This window comes from Cherax quadricarinatus, chromosome 3 (assembly GCF_038502225.1).
Source record: "Cherax quadricarinatus isolate ZL_2023a chromosome 3, ASM3850222v1, whole genome shotgun sequence".
Lineage (NCBI taxonomy): Eukaryota > Metazoa > Arthropoda > Malacostraca > Decapoda > Parastacidae > Cherax > Cherax quadricarinatus.
In genome coordinates, this window is record NC_091294.1 from 2435375 (window position 1) to 2458553 (window position 23179).

The 23179-nt window shown below is 41.1% G+C and overlaps 1 protein-coding gene across 2 annotated transcripts in view; it reads right to left on the minus strand.

Annotated features, from left to right (window-relative positions):
• The window catches only part of LOC128706544 (unconventional myosin-Ie), a 701146-nt gene that overhangs the window by 57639 nt on the left and 620328 nt on the right, over positions 1 to 23179 (minus strand). For both annotated transcript variants that reach the window (XM_070089967.1, XM_070089969.1), the window contains 2 exons: positions 15469 to 15625; positions 3799 to 3978 (listed from right to left, as the gene is read on the minus strand). In XM_070089967.1, the coding sequence (XP_069946068.1) occupies positions 3799 to 3978; positions 15469 to 15625 (337 nt within the window). The remainder of the gene's footprint in view (positions 1 to 3798; positions 3979 to 15468; positions 15626 to 23179) is intronic.

A 23179-nucleotide genomic window follows, 5' to 3' on the forward strand; every position in this document is an offset into this window, starting at 1 on the left:
AATGTAGAGACAACTTGTACACAAACCAGACGTGTACACTGTTTGTTTACAAAACTTACCTTCGCCTGGTTTGTTTACATAACTCTGCGCCTGTCCTCTCTCATGCACTCATTCTTTCTCTCTCATTTATTCGTTTTATCTCATTTACTTACTCCTGACCCTACATTAAGACTACAAATATTTTAAGGTAAGTAATGAGTGAACTGTATATACATTTTATCGCTCTGGGATGCTTAAATGTAATAGAATATTATGTGTGGGTGGGTTGGCCTGGTATGGTAGCCCGGCTGACTACCATACATACCACACTTGATTTTTTACAATAAATAGTACTCATCTCACCCTATATTTTAAGGTAAGTAATGAGTGAACTGTATATACATTTTATCGCTCTGGGATGCTTAAATATCATAGAATAGTATGTGTGGGTGGGGTGGCCTGGTATGGTAGCCTGGCTGACACCATACATACCACACTTGATTTCTTACAATAAATACTACTTGTCTCACCCTAGATTAAGACTATAAATATTTTAAGGTAAGTAATGAGTGCACTATGTGTGTATTGTACTTTTTTATTGTTTTTTGATGCCTGGTTCTATTGCTAACTTAATATATGTTAGTGTAAACTTGTTATCTAGTGTTTGTATGCATTTGTAAGTGGAAAAAAAGGGTGTTCCACTTTACGGCGGTTTCTGCTTTATGGCGGTAGCCTGGAACCTAACCAGCCGTATAAGTGGGGCCCTACTGTACATCCCTGCAGCTGCCTCAGTGCCCTACTCTCGAGGACAGGCACCTTACACGCCTTACACACCCACCACCTCAAGCTGACCACATCATTAGGAGCCAGTCTATCAGCATCCTGTCAGCCAACCTTAGAGGTTTCATTACTAATGTTGGAGAGCTCGTACACAGTTTTGTGAACACTCGATGTCCCGACATGATAGCTGTTGTTGAAACATTTTTGGACGACAGGACTCCAGAAAATTTTGCAAGAATTGCTGGCTACTCCTCATGGATGAGAAGAGACAGGCAAGGGCAAGGAGGAGGTGTTGCTGTGTGCTTCTCTAAAAGTGTACATGCCCAGCACATTGATGTTGCCATCCCTACTCATCTTGAAATGATGTTCTTCAAGCTATGCATAAACACTAGTACCTCTGTACTAGCATGTGCAATGTACAGACCTCAGTGGCAACATGCAGACCCCATCAACTTCCTAATGGAAAATGTGGACTCCCTTCTGCTACAACACAACTGTCAACATGTCATAATTGCTGGTGACCTCAACCAACACCTTATACAGAGGGACTTTGATGACCTTGCAGTACTTGACATCTCTGGCTCCTCCCATGACCCAGTAGTGAGTGATCTAGAAGAAGGTATAGTCACTTGTCAACCCCTCGGCTATGTTGGATCATCTGACCACAAGGCTGTTTTTACGACACTTAAGGTCCCAACAGAACGAGGTGAGGAGCCCACACACACAACCTGGCTATGGGTAAGAGGTAATTGGCCAGCCCTTTGCTCTGAGCTCGCAACCACCAATTGGAATGCTCTTCTCCAAGGGGATGTTGACAACCAAGTGAAAGCCTTCACTGGACACATCCTTAATCTACAACAAGAACACATTCCTCACTGGCAATATGTGATGAAGCCTACAGATCAGCCTTGGTTTGGCTTTTGTTGTAGAGAGGCTGCTACTGCTAAGTACAAGGCATGGTGAAGGTATAAGAGACATCCTACCACCTATAACAGGAACTTGCACAGGCAAGCCTGTAAGCATATGGGTGACGTTCAAAAGTGGGCCATCGCTAAATGGGAGATGGACACAAGAAGAAAGCTAGCATCAGGTAGGGTAGGCTCCAAAACCTGGTGGTCCCTGGTCAAGGACAGAGAAGGTTATCTGCCTGATGAACCCATTCCACCTCTAAATCAACAGGATGGGACCACCTCTACTAGTAGTTAAGAGAAAGCAGACCTCTCTGCCGAACACTTTGTTACCAAAATGCAAGTTCCTGATCCAGCAAGGAACCCTCCTTGGCTAGCTGGAAGAACTGTGTCAAAACTGTCAGTGGTGACAATAAGGCAGGAAGAGGTGCACTTCCTTCTTAAATCATTTGACCAAGAAAAGGTTGTGGGCCCAGACAAGTTGAGCCCAAGATTGCTGAGATGCGCAGACCAGCTAGCAGCACCTCTAACTCGCATCTTTCAGCAGTGCCTAGTACAGTGTAAATGTCCTTCTCTGTGGAAAGAGGCAAATGTAGTCCCTGTTCACAAAAAGAAGAGCAGAGCAGAAATCAGCAACTACAGACCAGTGTCACTCCTGTCAATAACTGGCAAGCTCCTTGAGACAATAATCTCAAGACAAATGACAGAGTTTTTTGACTACCACTCACTACTTTGTGACTGTCAATATGGCTTCAGGAAAGGTTACTCTGCTGAAGATCTGTTGTTAAACCTCTCTACTAAGTGGCACCAGTCACTTGATGAAACCAAAGTCAGCTGTGTGGTAGCACTGGACATTGCTGGTGCTTTTGACAGGGTGTGGCACCAGGCCCTCTTAGCAAAACTGCAAGCTCAGGGAACTGCAGGCTCTACGCTATGTCTCCTCAGTGATTACCTTCATGGTAGATCTCTAAGGGTAGTTCTCAATGGAACAGAATCAGCAAGACAACCTACTGGGGCAAGTGTTCCACAAGGAAGTGTTCTGGGACCATTGTTATGGAATGTCTACTTCAATGACCTTCTTTATCTCATCCCAGAATCCCATGCATAAGCAGACGACTGTACACTGACATTCACTTATCCAAGAGAAGAAATGCCAGCTGCTCTAAGCTACATCAATCACCAGCTCAGAGCTATATCAGCTTGGGGAAATAGATGACAAGTAATATTTGCACCCGAGAACACACAAATGGTGATGATCTCTAGGCACCAAGATGGTAATGCCGGTGCAGTAGTAAGGATGAATGGGAGGGTGTTGGCACCTGGGGAAGTTGATATCCTTGGGGTGAAATTTGACTCCAAACTGACTATGAAAAACCGCGTTGTAAATCTTGCAAACAAGGCAGCCAGGAAGCTTACAGCACTTCGCCGTATCTCGCATCTGTTTGACAGTAGGGGTTGCAAGATTTTGTACGAGGCACAAGTACGCTCACACCTTGAGTATGCTCCACTTTCTTGGTTCACCTGCCCCCCTTCTCATCTGCGACTGCTTGACAGAGTAGAGAACAGAGCAAGACATTTCATCTCTTGCCTGGATCAGTCCTGGATAGATCTGTCATTTCAGCAGAGCCTTCAACACAGGAGGGATGCGAGTGGCCTTACTGTTATGTACAAGGCCAATATTGTAAAAGTACCACACTTGGATCCACTTCGAGGACAGCGTGAAGCAAGTTTCTATACCATAAGATGGGCAGAAAGCAGCAACTTCACTCTGGCTGTACCATTCTCCAGAACATCACTTCATCTGAGATCATTTATTCCCAGGATGACTCGAGTATGGAACACATTCGTACAGCATTATGATGTCAACGAGATCAAGTCAGTTTTGATCAGATGAAAATGCTGGCCCACAGATGGCTCCAACTTCATCCTGTTCCCTACTTGTATGTTTCATAACACTAAAAATGCTTTCAAATGAGCTGATGTAGGTAACGCTCTTAGCTTGTCAATAAAGCTAGGGATCCTTAACCTAATCTTGTCAAACCCTGTGTAAAAAAAAAAAAAGAGAGGGAGGGAAGGAGGGCATCTTGCTTGTAAGTCACTTAAGCCAACTGATGAAGAACATTAATATTACCTGCATAACATTTTCCAGGTCAATCTTCCTCTTGATAACATCTACAATATCTCCTTTCTCAGGGCCTTTCTTAATTTGCATTCGACCAATTAAGTAAATATTGGCTTTTGTTACAATCAGGTCACGTTTAGTTTGTCTGAACCTGCGATCAAATTTATCAACTGTCAATGCAAATTCAACCTGCAAAAAAATAATATTTTTACATCAAGGAGCACTACAAATAGATGTTGCCTTCTGTAATAACTCAGTCCTATAACTGTAAATTACTGAGTAATCAGACTGTGAATGGCACTCCAAGGTTGACAACTTATGTCTCAGGTTATCATAGTACTGATGGTTATGTACACAGTGCATTACTAAGAATACATATAAAATATTATAATCTAAGTACTACTACTATCATATTTTTCAATACTTTCAGATAACACAAATCAAATTTCTAACATGCATCCTTACAGTTGTGTTTTATTTAACTGTTTAGTTTATTCTGCTGTCAGAGAGATCACTGGACATTAAAAATCTCCCTGGTAGACAAAATTTATATTTTCAGTTACAATGTCAGCTAGCATCCTATTCAGTTGAAATTGATTATTTTTACTTTATACATAAAAATGTTAAGCTTGTAAGAGTTATTCAGTACAACTCAAATGTAAGGACTAAATGATGAATGTGCAAGGAAATGGACTATTGGGTTTTGAGTTATGATATGATGAACACCCAAGTGACCATCACAAGCAAGAAAATGACTAGTACATAACTTCATATATCTTAGATAGGAGATGTCCCGCCCCCCTTCCCTCCAACAACTAACCCGACACTGATTTTTTTGATCTCCACATTCCACCAGCTGATCCTGGCACCACTACTGTACTGTACACCTGTGGATGACATGCACCAGATAGCACAGGATGTTCTGATGCAGGCTATCCTATCACATTCTAATATTTTTTTTCTTTTTTTTTTAACAAACCGGCCCTATCCCACCAAGGCAGGGTGGCCCAAAAAGAAAAATAAAAGTTTCTCTTTTTAAATTTAGTAATTTATACAGGAGAAGGGGTTACTAGCCCCTTGCTCCTGGCATTTTAGTTGCCTCTTGCAACACGCATGACTTACGGAAGAAGAATTCTGTTCCACTTCCCCATGGAGATAAGAGGAAATAAACAAGAACAAGAACTAGAAAGAAAATAGAAGAAAACCCAGAGGGGTGTGTATAAATATGCTTGTACATGTATGTGTAGTGTGACCTAAGTGTAAGTAGAAGTAGCAAGATGCACCTGAAATCTTGCATGTTTATGAGACAGAAAAAAATAAGACACCAGCAATCCTACCATCATGTAAAACAATTACAGGTTTCCGTTTTACACTCACTTGGCAGGACGGTAGTACCTCTGGGTGGTTGCTGTCTACCAACCTACTACCTAGATACATTCTAATATGACTAAAAATAAGACTGACAATTGCAGCACATTATAAATAAAATCAATGATTAATATACATTACAAGGTGTACTATTCTACATCTGTATAAATACATTAGCATATACAGTGGCCCCTCGTTTATCGTCCTTAATCCATTCCAGGAAGTGGGACTATTCTCGAAATAGACGATTTTCGAATCAATTTTTCCCATAAGAAATAATGTAAACACAATTAATCCATTCCTGGCACCAAGAAGTATTAAAACAAAAAAAACTTTTACATGAAATATAGATGTAGTACATAAACAATACAATGGGACATGATGAATGAAACATTAACAGCATAACACTTACCTTTATTGGTGATTCTTCTTAGTGTATGGAAGACTGGAGGAGGAGAGAGATTGAATTACTGTTTGGAAGGGGAATCCCCTTCCATCAACACCTCAGGTACCTAGTGCTTTTCTGGAGTTACTTCTCTTCTCTGTTTCTTAATGCCACTAGGACCAGCTTGAGAGTCACTGGACTCCTGTCTCGCAAAAAACTATCCAGAGCTCTGTTTCTGACATCTCTTTAAAACTTCCCTAAAATGGGCCAAGACTCTGTCATTGTACAAGTTGTTGATATGGATTGCAACATCCTTCTCAGGGTGATGTTTCTCCATAAATCTTTCCATCCTACCTCACATTTCAAAAATCTCCTTAATTTCTGAAGAAGGCACCTTCTTCCATCTCTCTTCCTCCTCCTCTGCAGCAAGATTCTGAGCTGTGATCTGTTGCTGTTCCTGCTGAAGCTCTTGCAGCTCCTCAATGGTTAGCTCTTCGTTGTGGTCCTCCATGGTATAAACCTTGGTAATAAATACCGACAAGTTGGTTTAGAAAGACACGTAAGCAAACACTATAACATATTTATTAGAAAACGTTTCGGTCCTGGGACCTTGATCACTTCTAACATACAGAGGTAGAAAGACATTATATATATAGGCGGAGAGTGAGATGTGACGCACGTGACCTGAGGAATGTCATAAGAACATAAGAATGGAGGAACACTGTAGAAGGCCTACTGGCCCATGCGAGGCAGGTCCTTATCAAAACAACCTCTGTCTATGATGAGGACCAGTAGACGATGAAATCATGTGACTCCTGTGTTGTTGGGTTGGTGCTGCTTAAGTATCATGTATGCCAATGTTTTTGAAATTTTGTAGTTTCCAGTGTTGCGTTCTATAGTGTCGGTGACGGTGATTAGTGAGGCTTCTAGGCACCGTCGGCGTCTGAGGTCTGGTTCGGTGAGAACGAGTTGTGCCTCGTTCCAGTTCATCAAATGCCCCGTTGAGTCTCTGTGGAGGACACAGGCGTACCTTACATCGTCTCTGTTAGAGGCATTTCGATGCTCATTCAGGCGGACTGCAAGATCTCTGCCTGTCTCGCCTACATATTTCTTGGGACAGAACCCACAGGGGATCGTGTAGACGCCTGCTGTAGAAGTTAGAGGTGTGGGGCTGCGTTTAGTAGTGAGGTCTTTGATAGAGGATGTGTTTATGGTGGAAACGTTGATGTTACTCATAGCAAGTGCCCGGCGAGTATTCGTGGCAACATCGCCACATGGGAGTACTATGAACTGTTTAGGGGGCTGTTCCATGGGCGGTTTGTTGAGGATAGCTTGTGCCTTGAGTCTGCAATCTCGGATGAAGAAAGATGGGAACTGAAGACGTGTAAAGGCTTGTGTTATGTAAGTGCATTCTTCTTCTAGAAAACAAGGGCTGGAGATGCGAAGAGCTCTCAAGAAGAAGCCAATGAGGACTCCTCTCTTAGTGCGGGTATCTTGGTGTGAATAAAAGTGTATAAGATCGTCCTTGTTGGTAGGTTTTCTATACACTTTGAAGAGAAGTTTGTCACTGTCGGGAGATCTGCACAGTAGAACGTCGAGGAAAGGAAGTTTGCCATCATTTTCGAGTTCAAGTGTAAACTTTATTGATGGTTCAACTGCATTGATCTTGTTGAGAAGGGCCTGGATATTGAGACGTCTTGGATAGAAAACCAATATATCATCAACGTATCTTAGCCAGGTAACGGTGTTGGGAATGAGGGTGCTGAATTTCTCTGTCTCCAAGTTTTCCATGAAGAGGTTGGCAAGCACAGCACTGAGCGGGCTGCCCATTGCCATCCCAAAGCATTGTTTGTAACAGTTGTCCTGATACTTGAAGAAGTTGAAATTAACACACAGTTCCACTAGATTGATGAAATCTAGAAGAGGTAAAGGGAGGTCGTGGTTTTCAGTGAGCCTCTGTCTCAGAATGTTGATTGCAGCGTCAGTAGGAACGTTGGTAAAGAGGGCTGTGACATCGAAGGAAGCCATGCTTTTGTTTTTGACATTCAGGTTGGAAATTCGGGAGAGAAGGTCACCTGAATGTTTGAGGTGGGCTTGACTGATAGTGCCCAGAAGCGCTGAAAGGTATTTGGCAAGGTGGCCGGCTAGTCTGTGTGGTGCACTCCCTATGCCCGAAGTGATAGGCCGTAGTGGGATGCCAGGTTTGTGTGTCTTAGGAAGGCCATACAGGCGTGCTGGTTTCGGTTGACCTGGTAAAAGTTTAAGTAGTTTTTTGCCTTGTTCTGATTTTCGTAAGATGCTACGAGCCTTTTGAAGGAAAGTCTGGGTACTTTGAAGTAGCACTGATTCCGATACAGGCTGGTATGTGTTGGCATCGTTGAGAAGATTTAAGACTTTATTGTTGTAGTCGACAGTGTTGAGTAACACCACACCACCTCCTTTGTCAGCGGTTGTAATGACGATATCATCGTTGTTGGCCAAGTTCCTGAGTGCTTGGATGTATCTTCTGGGAATGACCGGTCTTGAAGGCTCAGTAGCTGCAGCAGTGATGATTCCTTGGACAAAGCCCTTTTGAAACTCGGAGTCTCCAAAAGGTTGGTTCTTGGTTACCATATCCACCAGATTATGTTTCTTGTTGATGCCAGTAGTAAACTTGAGCCCTAGGCTGAGGGCTTCTGTCTCGGTGACGGTTAGTGTATAGGAAGATAAGTTATTTATGATTTCTGGTCGTCCCATTTCGCTCCATTTGCTGTGGGAACACAGGTCTTGTAGTTTTCGTGATAGCTTCAATTTCTGTTGGATGTTGGCAGTGGTAACTTGGCTGAGTATATATTCTGCAGTCCTTCTGTCAGGAGTAGGAAGTGAAGCACGAATCTGAGCGGCACGTAATGAGGCCTCCTTCTGAGCATGTCGCAGTTCATCAGAGCTTTCTCTAAGGTAGGCGTAAACAGCAGGAGAGAAAGGGTGTCTAGATGTGGTCAGTTGTCGAGGAGTGGACCGTGGTATCACCATCTCAGCAATACAGTCTTCTAGGAAGATGTGTCGGTTCCGAAGACTATTAGCTTTGAGTAGGAGAGAAAGGTATTCTCTGTATGCTATGTCCATAGTGTGTTGCAGTGTCAGACAAGATGGTATAAACCTTGGTAATAAATACCGACAAGTTGGTTTAGAAAGACACGTAAGCAAACACTATAACATATTTATTAGAAAACGTTTCGGTCCTGGGACCTTGATCACTTCTAACATACAGAGGTAGAAAGACATTATATATATAGGCGGAGAGTGAGATGTGACGCACGTGACCTGAGGAATGTCATAAGAACATAAGAATGGAGGAACACTGTAGAAGGCCTACTGGCCCATGCGAGGCAGGTCCTTATCAAAACAACCTCTGTCTATGATGAGGACCAGTAGACGATGAAATCATGTGACTCCTGTGTTGTTGGGTTGGTGCTGCTTAAGTATCATGTATGCCAATGTTTTTGAAATTTTGTAGTTTCCAGTGTTGCGTTCTATAGTGTCGGTGACGGTGATTAGTGAGGCTTCTAGGCACCGTCGGCGTCTGAGGTCTGGTTCGGTGAGAACGAGTTGTGCCTCGTTCCAGTTCATCAAATGCCCCGTTGAGTCTCTGTGGAGGACACAGGCGTACCTTACATCGTCTGATAAGGACCTGCCTCGCATGGGCCAGTAGGCCTTCAACAGTGTTCCTCCATTCTTATGTTCTTATGACATTCCTCAGGTCACGTGCGTCACATCTCACTCTCCGCCTATATATATAATGTCTTTCTACCTCTGTATGTTAGAAGTGATCAAGGTCCCAGGACCGAAACGTTTTCTAATAAATATGTTATAGTGTTTGCTTACGTGTCTTTCTAAACCAACTTGTCGGTATTTATTACCAAGGTTTATACCATCTTGTCTGACACTGCAACACACTATGGACATAGCATACAGAGAATACCTTTCTCTCCTACTCAAAGCTAATAGTCTTCGGAACCGACACATCTTCCTAGAAGACTGTATTGCTGAGATGGTGATACCACGGTCCACTCCTCGACAACTGACCACATCTAGACACCCTTTCTCTCCTGCTGTTTACGCCTACCTTAGAGAAAGCTCTGATGAACTGCGACATGCTCAGAAGGAGGCCTCATTACGTGCCGCTCAGATTCGTGCTTCACTTCCTACTCCTGACAGAAGGACTGCAGAATATATACTCAGCCAAGTTACCACTGCCAACATCCAACAGAAATTGAAGCTATCACGAAAACTACAAGACCTGTGTTCCCACAGCAAATGGAGCGAAATGGGACGACCAGAAATCATAAATAACTTATCTTCCTATACACTAACCGTCACCGAGACAGAAGCCCTCAGCCTAGGGCTCAAGTTTACTACTGGCATCAACAAGAAACATAATCTGGTGGATATGGTAACCAAGAACCAACCTTTTGGAGACTCCGAGTTTCAAAAGGGCTTTGTCCAAGGAATCATCACTGCTGCAGCTACTGAGCCTTCAAGACCGGTCATTCCCAGAAGATACATCCAAGCACTCAGGAACTTGGCCAACAACGATGATATCGTCATTACAACCGCTGACAAAGGAGGTGGTGTGGTGTTACTCAACACTGTCGACTACAACAATAAAGTCTTAAATCTTCTCAACGATGCCAACACATACCAGCCTGTATCGGAATCAGTGCTACTTCAAAGTACCCAGACTTTCCTTCAAAAGGCTCGTAGCATCTTACGAAAATCAGAACAAGGCAAAAAACTACTTAAACTTTTACCAGGTCAACCGAAACCAGCACGCCTGTATGGCCTTCCTAAGACACACAAACCTGGCATCCCACTACGGCCTATCACTTCGGGCATAGGGAGTGCACCACACAGACTAGCCGGCCACCTTGCCAAATACCTTTCAGCGCTTCTGGGCACTATCAGTCAAGCCCACCTCAAACATTCAGGTGACCTTCTCTCCCGAATTTCCAACCTGAATGTCAAAAACAAAAGCATGGCTTCCTTCGATGTCACAGCCCTCTTTACCAACGTTCCTACTGACGCTGCAATCAACATTCTGAGACAGAGGCTCACTGAAAACCACGACCTCCCTTTACCTCTTCTAGATTTCATCAATCTAGTGGAACTGTGTGTTAATTTCAACTTCTTCAAGTATCAGGACAACTGTTACAAACAATGCTTTGGGATGGCAATGGGCAGCCCGCTCAGTGCTGTGCTTGCCAACCTCTTCATGGAAAACTTGGAGACAGAGAAATTCAGCACCCTCATTCCCAACACCGTTACCTGGCTAAGATACGTTGATGATATATTGGTTTTCTATCCAAGACGTCTCAATATCCAGGCCCTTCTCAACAAGATCAATGCAGTTGAACCATCAATAAAGTTTACACTTGAACTCGAAAATGATGGCAAACTTCCTTTCCTCGACGTTCTACTGTGCAGATCTCCCGACAGTGACAAACTTCTCTTCAAAGTGTATAGAAAACCTACCAACAAGGACGATCTTATACACTTTTATTCACACCAAGATACCCGCACTAAGAGAGGAGTCCTCATTGGCTTCTTCTTGAGAGCTCTTCGCATCTCCAGCCCTTGTTTTCTAGAAGAAGAATGCACTTACATAACACAAGCCTTTACACGTCTTCAGTTCCCATCTTTCTTCATCCGAGATTGCAGACTCAAGGCACAAGCTATCCTCAACAAACCGCCCATGGAACAGCCCCCTAAACAGTTCATAGTACTCCCATGTGGCGATGTTGCCACGAATACTCGCCGGGCACTTGCTATGAGTAACATCAACGTTTCCACCATAAACACATCCTCTATCAAAGACCTCACTACTAAACGCAGCCCCACACCTCTAACTTCTACAGCAGGCGTCTACACGATCCCCTGTGGGTTCTGTCCCAAGAAATATGTAGGCGAGACAGGCAGAGATCTTGCAGTCCGCCTGAATGAGCATCGAAATGCCTCTAACAGAGACGATGTAAGGTACGCCTGTGTCCTCCACAGAGACTCAACGGGGCATTTGATGAACTGGAACGAGGCACAACTCGTTCTCACCGAACCAGACCTCAGACGCCGACGGTGCCTAGAAGCCTCACTAATCACCGTCACCGACACTATAGAACGCAACACTGGAAACTACAAAATTTCAAAAACATTGGCATACATGATACTTAAGCAGCACCAACCCAACAACACAGGAGTCACATGATTTCATCGTCTACTGGTCCTCATCATAGACAGAGGTTGTTTTGATAAGGACCTGCCTCGCATGGGCCAGTAGGCCTTCTACAGTGTTCCTCCATTCTTATGTTCTTATGACATTCCTCAGGTCACGTGCGTCACATCTCACTCTCCGCCTATATATATAATGTCTTTCTACCTCTGTATGTTAGAAGTGATCAAGGTCCCAGGACCGAAACGTTTTCTAATAAATATGTTATAGTGTTTGCTTACGTGTCTTTCTAAACCAATGTCACAACTGAACACTTGTTCAGGTTTCAGTCCTTCAGCCTCTATGTACTCCTTGAATTTATGCACATATTTTTCAGCCGCTTTTTGGTCCGAACTGGCAGCCTCACCATGCCTTATCACACTGTGTATGCCTGTACGCTTCTTAAATCTCTCAAACCAGTCTTTGCTGGCCTTAAATTCACTCACATCACCACTAGTTGCAGGCAATTTCTTTACCAAATCGTCATGCAACTGCCTAGCCTTTTCACAAATGATCGACATCATAAGACTATCTCCTGCTAATTGTTTCTCATTTATCCACACCAATAATAATTTCTCAACATCTTCGAGTACTGGTGATCTCATTTTTGTCAGTATATTTACTCCCTTTGCAACAACAGCTTCCTTGATTTCCTTTTTCTTGGCCACAATGGAAGATATGGTTGTACGTGATCTGTTATACATCCTGGCCAGTTCGCCCACATGTACGCCATTTTCATATTGTTCAATGATGTTTTTCTTAAATTCAATCATATTTCTCACTTTCTTTACCAAAGGCTTGGCACTAGGAGCTTTCTTTGGAGCCATGGTAGCTTATTTAGCACTTGCAAGCACTAAAATGAATGGAATATTGTGAAATATTTCAAATGAACAAGTGAGGGGACCGTCGCTCACTGGTAAGCAATGGCACACTATCTGGGAAGGGAGGCCGAGGCGGCTCAGAGCGTGAGTACGCGTCCAGGACGAAAGACGATTAGCGAGTCAACAGACCATTTGTGAGCCAATGTTTGGACGAAATAATGGGACGAGTTCCGAAAAGAACGACTATCGAGCCAGACGATTATTGAGGGACCACTGTACTGTTAAAGAAACAAAGAATGATTCAACTCACAAAACTGTAATGACATGACTAGAAACAAGCCATACCACGGACAGGGATTGAACTCATTCAATCAACACGAGCTCAATCTCTGCCCATGGTATGGTTTGTGTGCAATCATGTCATTACGATTTCGTGAGCCATGATGACAGCTTTGAGGGAACTAGAGCTGGAGTTTGTCACAGCCATGCTGGTGGGAGATTCATCTGTAAAAATTGCATCTGTGGTCACAGTGGGGCTTGTGATAACCTCTCTATGGTGTATAAATATACCTAGTTGGATGAATCTTATGCCCAGTGGCTTATGTGCTGGTCTGGAGTTTTACGCTCACTCACCATAAGTTTAATCCCCGCCGTGTTAGGGTTTAAAGAATGATTCTTTTGAAAAAAAAAAAATCTAATATTTCACTTAAAATACATACAGTAGACCATCATTTAGTGCGAGTTTATTTGGCACAATTCGGGTACAGCACGACTACAGAATTGTGGCACAATTTTATGTAACACGTCGGAAAATCAATTTAATACGGTTTGTGGGAGGGGAAAAAATTTTGAGCATGTGGTCACCCAGTCACCCACAGCGGGCTACACCACTGAGTCAATGAGGGAGACCTACCGCCATTTCCCTGCCACCCACACCATGCTCCCAGCCTCCAGTTCGTTTCATACGTGTGTAGGACGAAAATACTCAGGAACCTCGCTGTGTTTATTTACATTCATTGTACATATTTTCATTGCCATTTGTTAAATCTGCCAAGCAATCATGGCACCCAGTAAGCATACAAGTGTTGCTGTAAGTGGCAAGAAAAGGTTCAAGCGTTCAAATCCAGGAATTGCGAAGAAAATCAAGATACCAGATAAGCTTAAAAGTGGCTCACATGTGGTGGATATAGTGAGGGACCTATGGCATTAATGAAGCTTCAGTTCGTACAATTAAAAAGAACGAGGCCAATATGCGAGCTTGTGTAATGAATAACCCAAGATGTCATCTCATGAAAAGAATGACACGTAGATCACAACAAGTGAATAAAAAAGAAAACTTGTTGCTTGAGTGGATCGAACAAAAGACAAAGAAAGGTGCACCACTTAATTTCCTCTTAATAAGAGAAAAGGCCTTACAGTTGTTTAAAGCAGTGTGTGATAAGGAAGGAAGGTGTGAAAAAGTGTGTGTGTTTAGCACAGGCTGGTCCCACAACTTTAAGCTGCATAATAAGTTACATAATATTACGTTTTCTGGTATGTGCTTCAGATAATCATACAGCAACAAGTAATTTCCGTGCTGAATTGCAGGAAATTATTTCTGAGAGTGGCTATGAGCCACATGAAGTGTTTAATGCTGACGAGACAAGTGTTTTTTGGAAGAAAATACCAACACGAACTTATATTAGTCAGCAAGAGAAAAGTGCACCAGGCTTCAAGACAGCAAAGGATCACTTCACCTTGCTCCTTTGCGGTAATGCAGCAGGTGATTTCAAGTGTAAGCCCATGGTTATTTACTGCTCTAATAATCCTCATGCTTTGAAAGGTGTAGATAAAAGCACCTTACCAGTAATTTGGAGGCCAAACCAGTCAGCATGGATGACAGAGGAAATATTTATTAACTGGTTTAAGCATCACTTTATTCCTGAAGTCAAATTTTACCTGCACAGCAAGAACCTTGCATTCAAGGCTCTAGTTATTCTTGATAATTCCCGTACTCATCCACAAGCTTTGCTGGATGTGACCCCACATGTAAAAGTTGTATTTTTACCTCCAAATATAACATCTCTAATTCAACCACTGGATCGGGCAGTTATTAAGTCATTCAAGTGTAACTACACAAAAACGATGATGATGATGATGATGATGATGAAGACAGGAGTCAAGAAGAAATGTTGGCAGAGCTCGATGCATAGATACAAGGGAGGGAGACAACAGAAGATGAAGAAGAACCTGAAGAAAAGCAGTTAACATTGCAGCAATTATGTGAGCAGTTCCATGCTGCTGCTAAACTAGCAGATTTTTTTCACTGAAGAGGACCAGCTGATGATGCCTTACCGTCAACTGTATAATGTAATGCAGGGTAAAAGAGCCCAGAGATCCATTACAGAATTTATGTACACTCCAATACAACCATCGACTTCAGTACCAGAACCTCGACCACCCACTTCTGTCAACAACCAACAACAATCCACCTCAGCCCAGTAGGGCCACAACAAGCATATCCACTCTCTTCACAATCATCCACAAACACCATTACCCACAATTTAAGGTAAAAAATACTATTATTTCTATTGCAGTTGTAGTCTTAAGCAGTAATATATCACAACAATGAACTACAATTACATATTCACTTTTATTTTTGTAAGATCTGTTTGGTCTAAAAAAATGTTTGGCTTTTTGGGAGCCCCAAGGAATATAACCCTGTTTTTCCCACAAGTTCTTCAGTTCATCAAACACGATTTTACCTAACATGGCATTTTCATGAACGTAACTACCGTGTTAAATGATGGTCTACTGTACATGTATATATACAATATACACATTTATAAAGAAAAAAGAAGCTCATGAAAAAGATGCATACAAACCTTTTCTCTTCTTGGGATTAAAGAAGTAATGCCTCGCTTGTACTCAACACCGATGTAGTCCCCATGGAAGGTCCTGTTGAGAGAGCAGCTACGGCGCTCCTTACGATTCAACAAGAGTTCACTAGCCTCCAATCGCTCCTTCAAAAATCGCTGCTTGCTGAAAAAAAGAAAAAATCAATGTAAATGAGCAAATGCTAGTGTTTGGGATGTTTTAATGATTACAGAAGCAATATTCAAATTAGTGCACAAAAATGAACATGAAGCTGACTTGATAGTAGCTACATACAAATCATCTTCTCTTCTTTTAACAAACTGGCTGTATCCCACCGAGGCAGGGTGGCCCAAAAAGAAAAACAAAAGTTTCTCTTTTTAACCTTAGTAATGTATACAGGAAAAGGGGTTACTAGACCTTTGCTCCTGGCATGCTAGTTACCTCTTATGACACGCATGGCTTACAGAGGAAGAATTCTGTTCCACTTCCCAATGAAGGTAAGAGGAAATAAACAAGAATTAGTAAGAAAATAGAAGAAAACCCAGAGGGGTGTGTGTATATACATATGCTTGTATATGCAAGTGTAGTGTAACCTATGTGTAAGTAGAAGTAGCAAGATGTACTTGAAATCTTGCATGTTTACGAGACAGAAAAAAGACACCAGCAATCCTACCATCATGTAAAACAAGTACAGGCTTCTGTTTTACACTCACTTTACAGTACAGCAGTACTTCCCTGGGTGGCTGATGTCCACCAACCTACTACCTAGGACATACAAATCTGTTGTTGGATAAATTTTGAAAGATTCATCAGTGATACAGAACAATAGTGTTTAGCCAAGGAGCATACAACATAGAGGTATATATATATACACTAATCCCTGTGTAATGAACATTCATATAACATAATTTCGCATATTATTATTCTGAAAAAATATATAGAACTAGTACTTGTATATGGACTGCCTTTGCTTGCAAAATGGCCTCTTTCAACCTTACAACCTTGTTGCCTCCAGGACGATCAAACACACGATAAACAACTCATGCACTAGACTGGTGTTGCTACTCATGAAGATAGCAAGGCCCGCTCCACAGGCTTTGCTATGGTGTTGGTTCATAAGAAATAACTAGAGATTGCATGTTTTGCTTCTTGCTCCACTGGTCAGTGTATGCTTCACCCCAGCTAACATTAATTACAAAATGGTCAGTGGTGAGAATTGCAGGAGGATCAGAATATTAAACAATAAACTACATTTCTTATACAAAAAAAAAAAATTATTATTTAAAAAAAAAACTGATAAAAGAATAAAATACATTACAAAATTTAATCATAAACCCTACATTAACCCTTTCAGGGTTTCGGCTGTACTAGTACGGCTTACACAAAAGGGTTTTTGACGTACTAGTACGCCTAAATTCTAGCACCCTCAAATCGTGAGAGAAAGCTGGTAGGCCTACATATGAAAGAATGAGTCTATGTGGTCAGTGTGCGCAGTATAAAAAAATTCCTGCAGCACGCAGTGCGTAACGAGAAAAAAAAACTTTGACGGTGTTTTTGGATTAAAACAGCGATTTTGCACTGTATTTTCATATGGTTTTTATTGCTGTATTCTAGTTTTCTTGGTCTCATTTTTATAGAATGGAAGACATATTACAGAAATTGAGATGATTTTGAGTGATTTTACAATGATCTCTGCAAGTACTCTTGAAATTGAGTACCTTGAAATTGAGCTCAAATGTAGCAGAAATGTTCGATTTTTTGTGTGATTCTTTATCTTTTAACTCCACGCCTCTTGCCAAGACCCTCGCATTTACTTCTCTTACAACCCCATCTATAAATATATTAAACAACCACGGTGACATCACACATCCTTGTCTAAGGCCTACTTTTACTGGGAAAAAATTTCCCTCTTTCCTACATACTCTAACTTGAGCCTCACTATCCTCGTAAAAACTCTTCACTGCTTTCAGTAACCTACCTCCTACACCATACACTTGCAACATCTGCCACATTGCCCCCCTATCCACCCTGTCATACGCCTTTTCCAAATCCATAAATGCCACAAAGACCTCTTTAGCCTTATCTAAATACTGTTCACTTATATGTTTCACTGTAAACACCTGGTCCACACACCCCCTACCTTTCCTAAAGCCTCCTTGTTCAAATTCTCCGTCTTACTCTTAATTCTAAAAGTACCTTGAAATTGAGCTCAAAGTAGCAGAAATGTTCGATTTTTACCAAAGTTCAAAAGTAAACAAATCATGCTAAGCGTCCAATATACGTCAACTGGTGAGTCTAATATTCTTTCAAAAGTGCGCTGATATTATTTATACCATTTCTACACTAATGCAGTAATCTGCATAACAGTATATCTTCTATTTTTTTTGTGAGAATAAAAATTCAAAGTGGAAAGCAAAAGAATGTAAGAGGGGTGTTGGGACGTGACTAATGAACAGAGGAAATGTCATTTTAGTGCCAGGAATGTCTTTCTTGTTTATTCTGGACCCTATTTGGAAATTGGCATCTTTTGAAATTTGTGTGAAATTAGCAAAATTGCTATTTTCTGACCACTGTATTGGATAGTTGAAATAGGTAAATAGGTGGTTTCTTGCACTCATTCGATAGACAAAATGGAGTGTTCTAGCAAAACAGTTATGATTTTTGTCGAATAGTACAGTGGAATTGGCAGAAAATAGGGCTCAAAGTGGGCAAAATCGCCGATGAGTAAACATTGTCGAGACCGCTAACTTCGCAAGAGCATAATTCCGTAAGTTTTCCATCAAATTTCATACTTTTGGTGTCAATATGATCGGGAAAAGATTCTCTATCTTTTTATAAGAAAAAAATTTTTTTTTTTTTTTTTTTATGAAATATGGGTGACCCTGAGAACAAGTCTCTTAGAGGGCCGTTGACCCTGAAAACGTTAATACTGAGCCAAGATTAAAAAAAATCCAGGTTTCCTGACTTACTTTTTACCTAATAATATTAGCATTCCTCTAGGTAATAGGTTGGAAGACAGCAACTACCCAGGGAGGTACTACCGTCCTGTCAAGTGAGTGTGAAACGGAAACCTGTAATTATTTTACATGATAGTAGGATGGCTGGTGTCTTTTTTCTGTCTCATAAACACGCAAGATTTCAGGTACGTCTTGCTACTTCTACTCACACTTAGGTCACACTACACATACATGTACAAGCACATATATACACACCCCTCTGAGTTTTCTTCTATTTTCTTTCTAGTTCTTATTCTTGTTTATTTCCTTTTATTTCCATGGGGAAGTAGAACAGAATTCTTCCTCCATAAGCCATGCGTGTTGTAAGAGGTGACTAAAATGCTGGGAGCAAGGGGCTAGAAACTTTTTCTCCTGTATATATTACTAAATGTAAAAGGAGAAACTTTCGTATTTCCTTTTGGGCTACCCCGCCTCGGTGGGATACGGCCAGTGTGTTGAAAGAAAGAAAGATATATGCAGTGGACCCTCGACCAACGATGGCATCGTCTAACGTTAAATCCGACTAGCGATACATTTTAACGCAAAAATTTTTGCCTCGACTAGCGCTAAATAACTCGACCAACACGATTCGTTCCGTCTGAGATGCGTCCACTTGTGGCCAGTGTTTACAAGCCAGCCAGCCACTGCGGTCCCATCCAAACATACAATCGGAACATTTCACATTATCACAGCGTTTTTAGTGATTGCACCTGCAAAATAAGTCACCATGGGCCCCAAGAAAGCTTCTAGTGCCAACCCTAGTGCCAATTACCATGGATATGAAGAAAGAGATCATTGCTAAGTATGAAAGTGGAGTGCGTGTCTCCAAGCTGGCCAGGTTGTACACAAAACCCCAATCAACCATCGCTACTATTGTGGCCAAGAAAATGGCAATCAAGGAAGCTGTTCTTGCCAAAGGTGTAACTATGTTTTCGAAACTGAGATCGCAAGTGATAGAAGATGTTGAGAGACTGTTATTGGTGTGGATAAACGAAAAACAGATAGCAGGAGATAGCATCACACGTGATAAGGCTAGGAAGTTGCAAGAGGATTTAATTAGAAAAATGCCTGCAACTAGTGGAGATGTGAGTGAATTTAAGGCCAGCAAAGGTTGGTTTGAGAGATTTAAGAATTGTAGTGGCATACATAGTGTGATAAGGCATGGTGAGGCTGCCAGTTTGGACCAAAAAGCAGCTGAAAAATATGTGAAGGAATTCAAGGAGTACATAGACAGTTAAGAATTGAAACCTGAACAAGCGTTTAATTGTGACACTGAGAATGTTGTGAAACACTTTAGGAATGCCATAAAGGAACAGGAGGTACAGGCCTCTATGGAAAGATATGTTGTGCAACAGAGGTCCAGTGACTCTCAAGCTGGTCCTAGTGGCATTAAAAGAAGAAAGGAAGTAACCCCGGAAAAGGACTTGACACCTCAAGTCCTAATGGAAGGGCATTCCCCTTCTAAACACTAACACCATCCACAGTCTCCTCTCCTCCCATCCCATCACTCATCACCAGATCTTCAATAAAGCTAAGTGTCATGTAATTGTACATGTCTTCTTCAGTTTGTGTGTATTAAAATTAATATTTCATGTGGTAAAATTTTTTTTTTTCAATACTTTTGGGTGTCTTGCATGGATTAATTTGATTTCCATTATTTCTTATGGGGAAAATTAACTCGACTAACGATAATTTCAATTAAGGATGAGCTCTCAGGAACGGATTAATATCGTTGGTCGAGGGTCCACTGTATATATATATATATATACTTCCATGGGGAAGTGGAACAGAATTCTTCCTCCGTAAGCCATGCATGTTGTAAGAGGCAACTAAAATGCCAGGAGCAAGGGGCTAGTAACCCCTTCTCCTGTATATATTACTAAATGTAAAAGGAGAAACTTTCGTTTTTCCTTTTGGGCCACCCCGCCTCGGTGGGATACGGCCATTGTGTTGAAAGAAAGATATATATTAGGTAGTAGGTTGGTAGACAGCAACCATCCAGGGGGGTACTACCGTCCTGCCAAGTGAGTGTGAAACGAAAGCCTGTAATTGTTGAACATGATGGTAGGATTGCTGGTGTCTTTTGTCTGTCTCATAAATATGCAAGATAACAGGTACGTCTTGCTACTTCTACTTACACTTAGGAGGCCTGGTCACAGACCGGGCCGCTGGGGCGTTGACCCCCGGAACTCTCTCCAGGTAAACTCCAGGTAAACACTATACACACATGTACAAGCATATATATACACACCCTTCTGGGTTTTCTGCCATTTTCTTTCTAGTTCTTGTTCTTGTTTATTTCCTCTTATCTCCATGGGGAAGTGGAACAGAATTCTTCCTCCGTAAGCCATGCGTGTTGTAAGAGGCAACTAAAATGCCAGGGGCAAGGGGCTAGTAACCCCTTCTCCTGTATATATTACTAAATGTAAAAGGAGAAACTTTCGTTTTTCCTTTTGGGCCACCCCGCCTCGGTGGGATATGGCCGGTGTGTTGAAAGAAAGAAAGAAAGATATATATATATATATATATATATATATATATATATATATATATATATATATATATATATATATATATATATATATATATATATATATATATATATATATATATATGCAATAAGATCACAGTAAACAGGTGATTTCAAAATATGCAAAACAACCACTCTGAAAGAATAGAGAAATTCCAAGCGCTTGGAATTTCTCTATTCTTTCAGAGTAGTTGTTTTGCATATATATATATATATATATATATATATATATATATATATATATATATATATATATATATATATATATATATATATATACACACACACACACACACACACACACACACACACACACACACACACACACACACACACACACACACACACACACACACACACACACACACACACACACCCCTTTGGGTTTTCTTCTTTTTTTACTGGTTCTCTTTATTTATTCTCTCTTATCTCCATGAGGAGGTGGAACAGAATTCTACCTCCAAAAGCCATGCGTATCATAAGAGGCGACTCAAATGCCGAGAGTAAGGGGCTTGTAACCCTTTCTCTTGTATACATTACTAAATTTAAAAAGAGAAACTTTTGTTTTTCTTTTTGGGCCACCGTGCCTTGGTGGAAAATGGACAGTTTGTTGAAAGAAAGAAGATTTATAATGGATTAGGATAGGTTAAGGATATAAAGCATTTTTTAACTGCAGTTTTAAAAATGCTAGCTGAGTCAGTGGTTCTGGAGATTTCTGGCAGAGTTCCAGATTTTGGGCCCCTTTATGTACATTGAGTTTTTTTTAAAGGTTTAGCCTGACATGGGGAATGTCACAGATTTTTTGTGCCTGGTATTATGTCTTTGGGTAGTACTGCAACTGTCAAGAAAGCACTTCAGGTCAGGATTTATATTAGAATTAATTGTTCTGTAAATGTAGGTTGCACAGTAGTATGAGTGAATATTTTGTATAGTGAGTAGGTTTAGGTCTTTGAAGAATAAGGGGTAAGGGTGTTGTCTAGCAGTGGAATGTGTTTTTATTTGCACTGCAGCTTTTTGATGGGTTATTACTGGCTTTAGGTGATTTGTCATTGTGGAACCCCAGGTATAAATAGCATAAGTGAGGTAGAGGTACATTAACCCTTTGAGGGTCGACAGACCCTCTCCGAAACTTGTTCTCAGGGTCGGCCAAATTTAAAAAAAAAATTATTTTTTCTTATGAAAAGATAATCTTTTCCCGATCATAATGACACCAAAAGTACGAATTTTGATGGAAAACTTACGGAATTATGCTCTCGCGAAGTTAGCGGTCTCGACAATGTTTACGCATTGGCGATTTTGCCCACTTTGAGCCCTATTTTTGGCCAATTCCAATGTACTAGTCGACAAAAATCATAACTATTTTGCTAGAACTCCATTTCTTTTTATCGAATGAGTACAAGAAACCACCCATTTACCAATTTCAACTATCCAAAATTTAGCAATTTTGCCAATTTCACACAAATTTCCAAAGATGCCAATTTCCGAACAGGGTCCAGAATAAACAAGAAAGACATTCCTGGCACTAAAATAACAAGTTCTCTGTTCGTTAGTCACATCCCCAGGCCCCTCTTATATTTCTTTGGCTTTCCACTTTGAATTTTTATTATTACAAAAAATAAAAGATTTACTGTTATGCAGATTACTGCATTAGTGTAGAAATGGTATAAATAATATCAGCATACTTGTGAAAGAATATTAGACTCACCACTTGACGTGTATTGGACACTTGGCATGATTTGTTTACTTTTGAACTTAGATAAAAATCGAACATTTCTGCTACTTTGCGCTCAATTTCAAGGTACTTTTCATTGTAAAACCAGTCAAAATCATCTCAATTTTTGTAATATGTCTTCCATTCTATAAAATGAGACCAAGAAAAATAGAATACAACAATAAATACCATACAAAAATACAGTGCAAAGTCGCTGTTTTATTCCCGAAACACGGTCAAAGTTCTTTTTTTCTCATTACGCACTGTGTGCTGCAGGATTTTTTTATACTGCACACACTGACCACATAGACCCATTCTTTCATATGTAGGCCTACCAGCTTTCTCTCACCAGATTTGAGGGCGGTAGAATTTAGGCATACTAGTACGTCAAAAACCCTGGGTCGTAAGCCTTACTAGTACGGCCAAAACCCTCAAAGGGTTAATGAACAGTATAGGGTAAGTAATGCTGTTTGTGGTACATA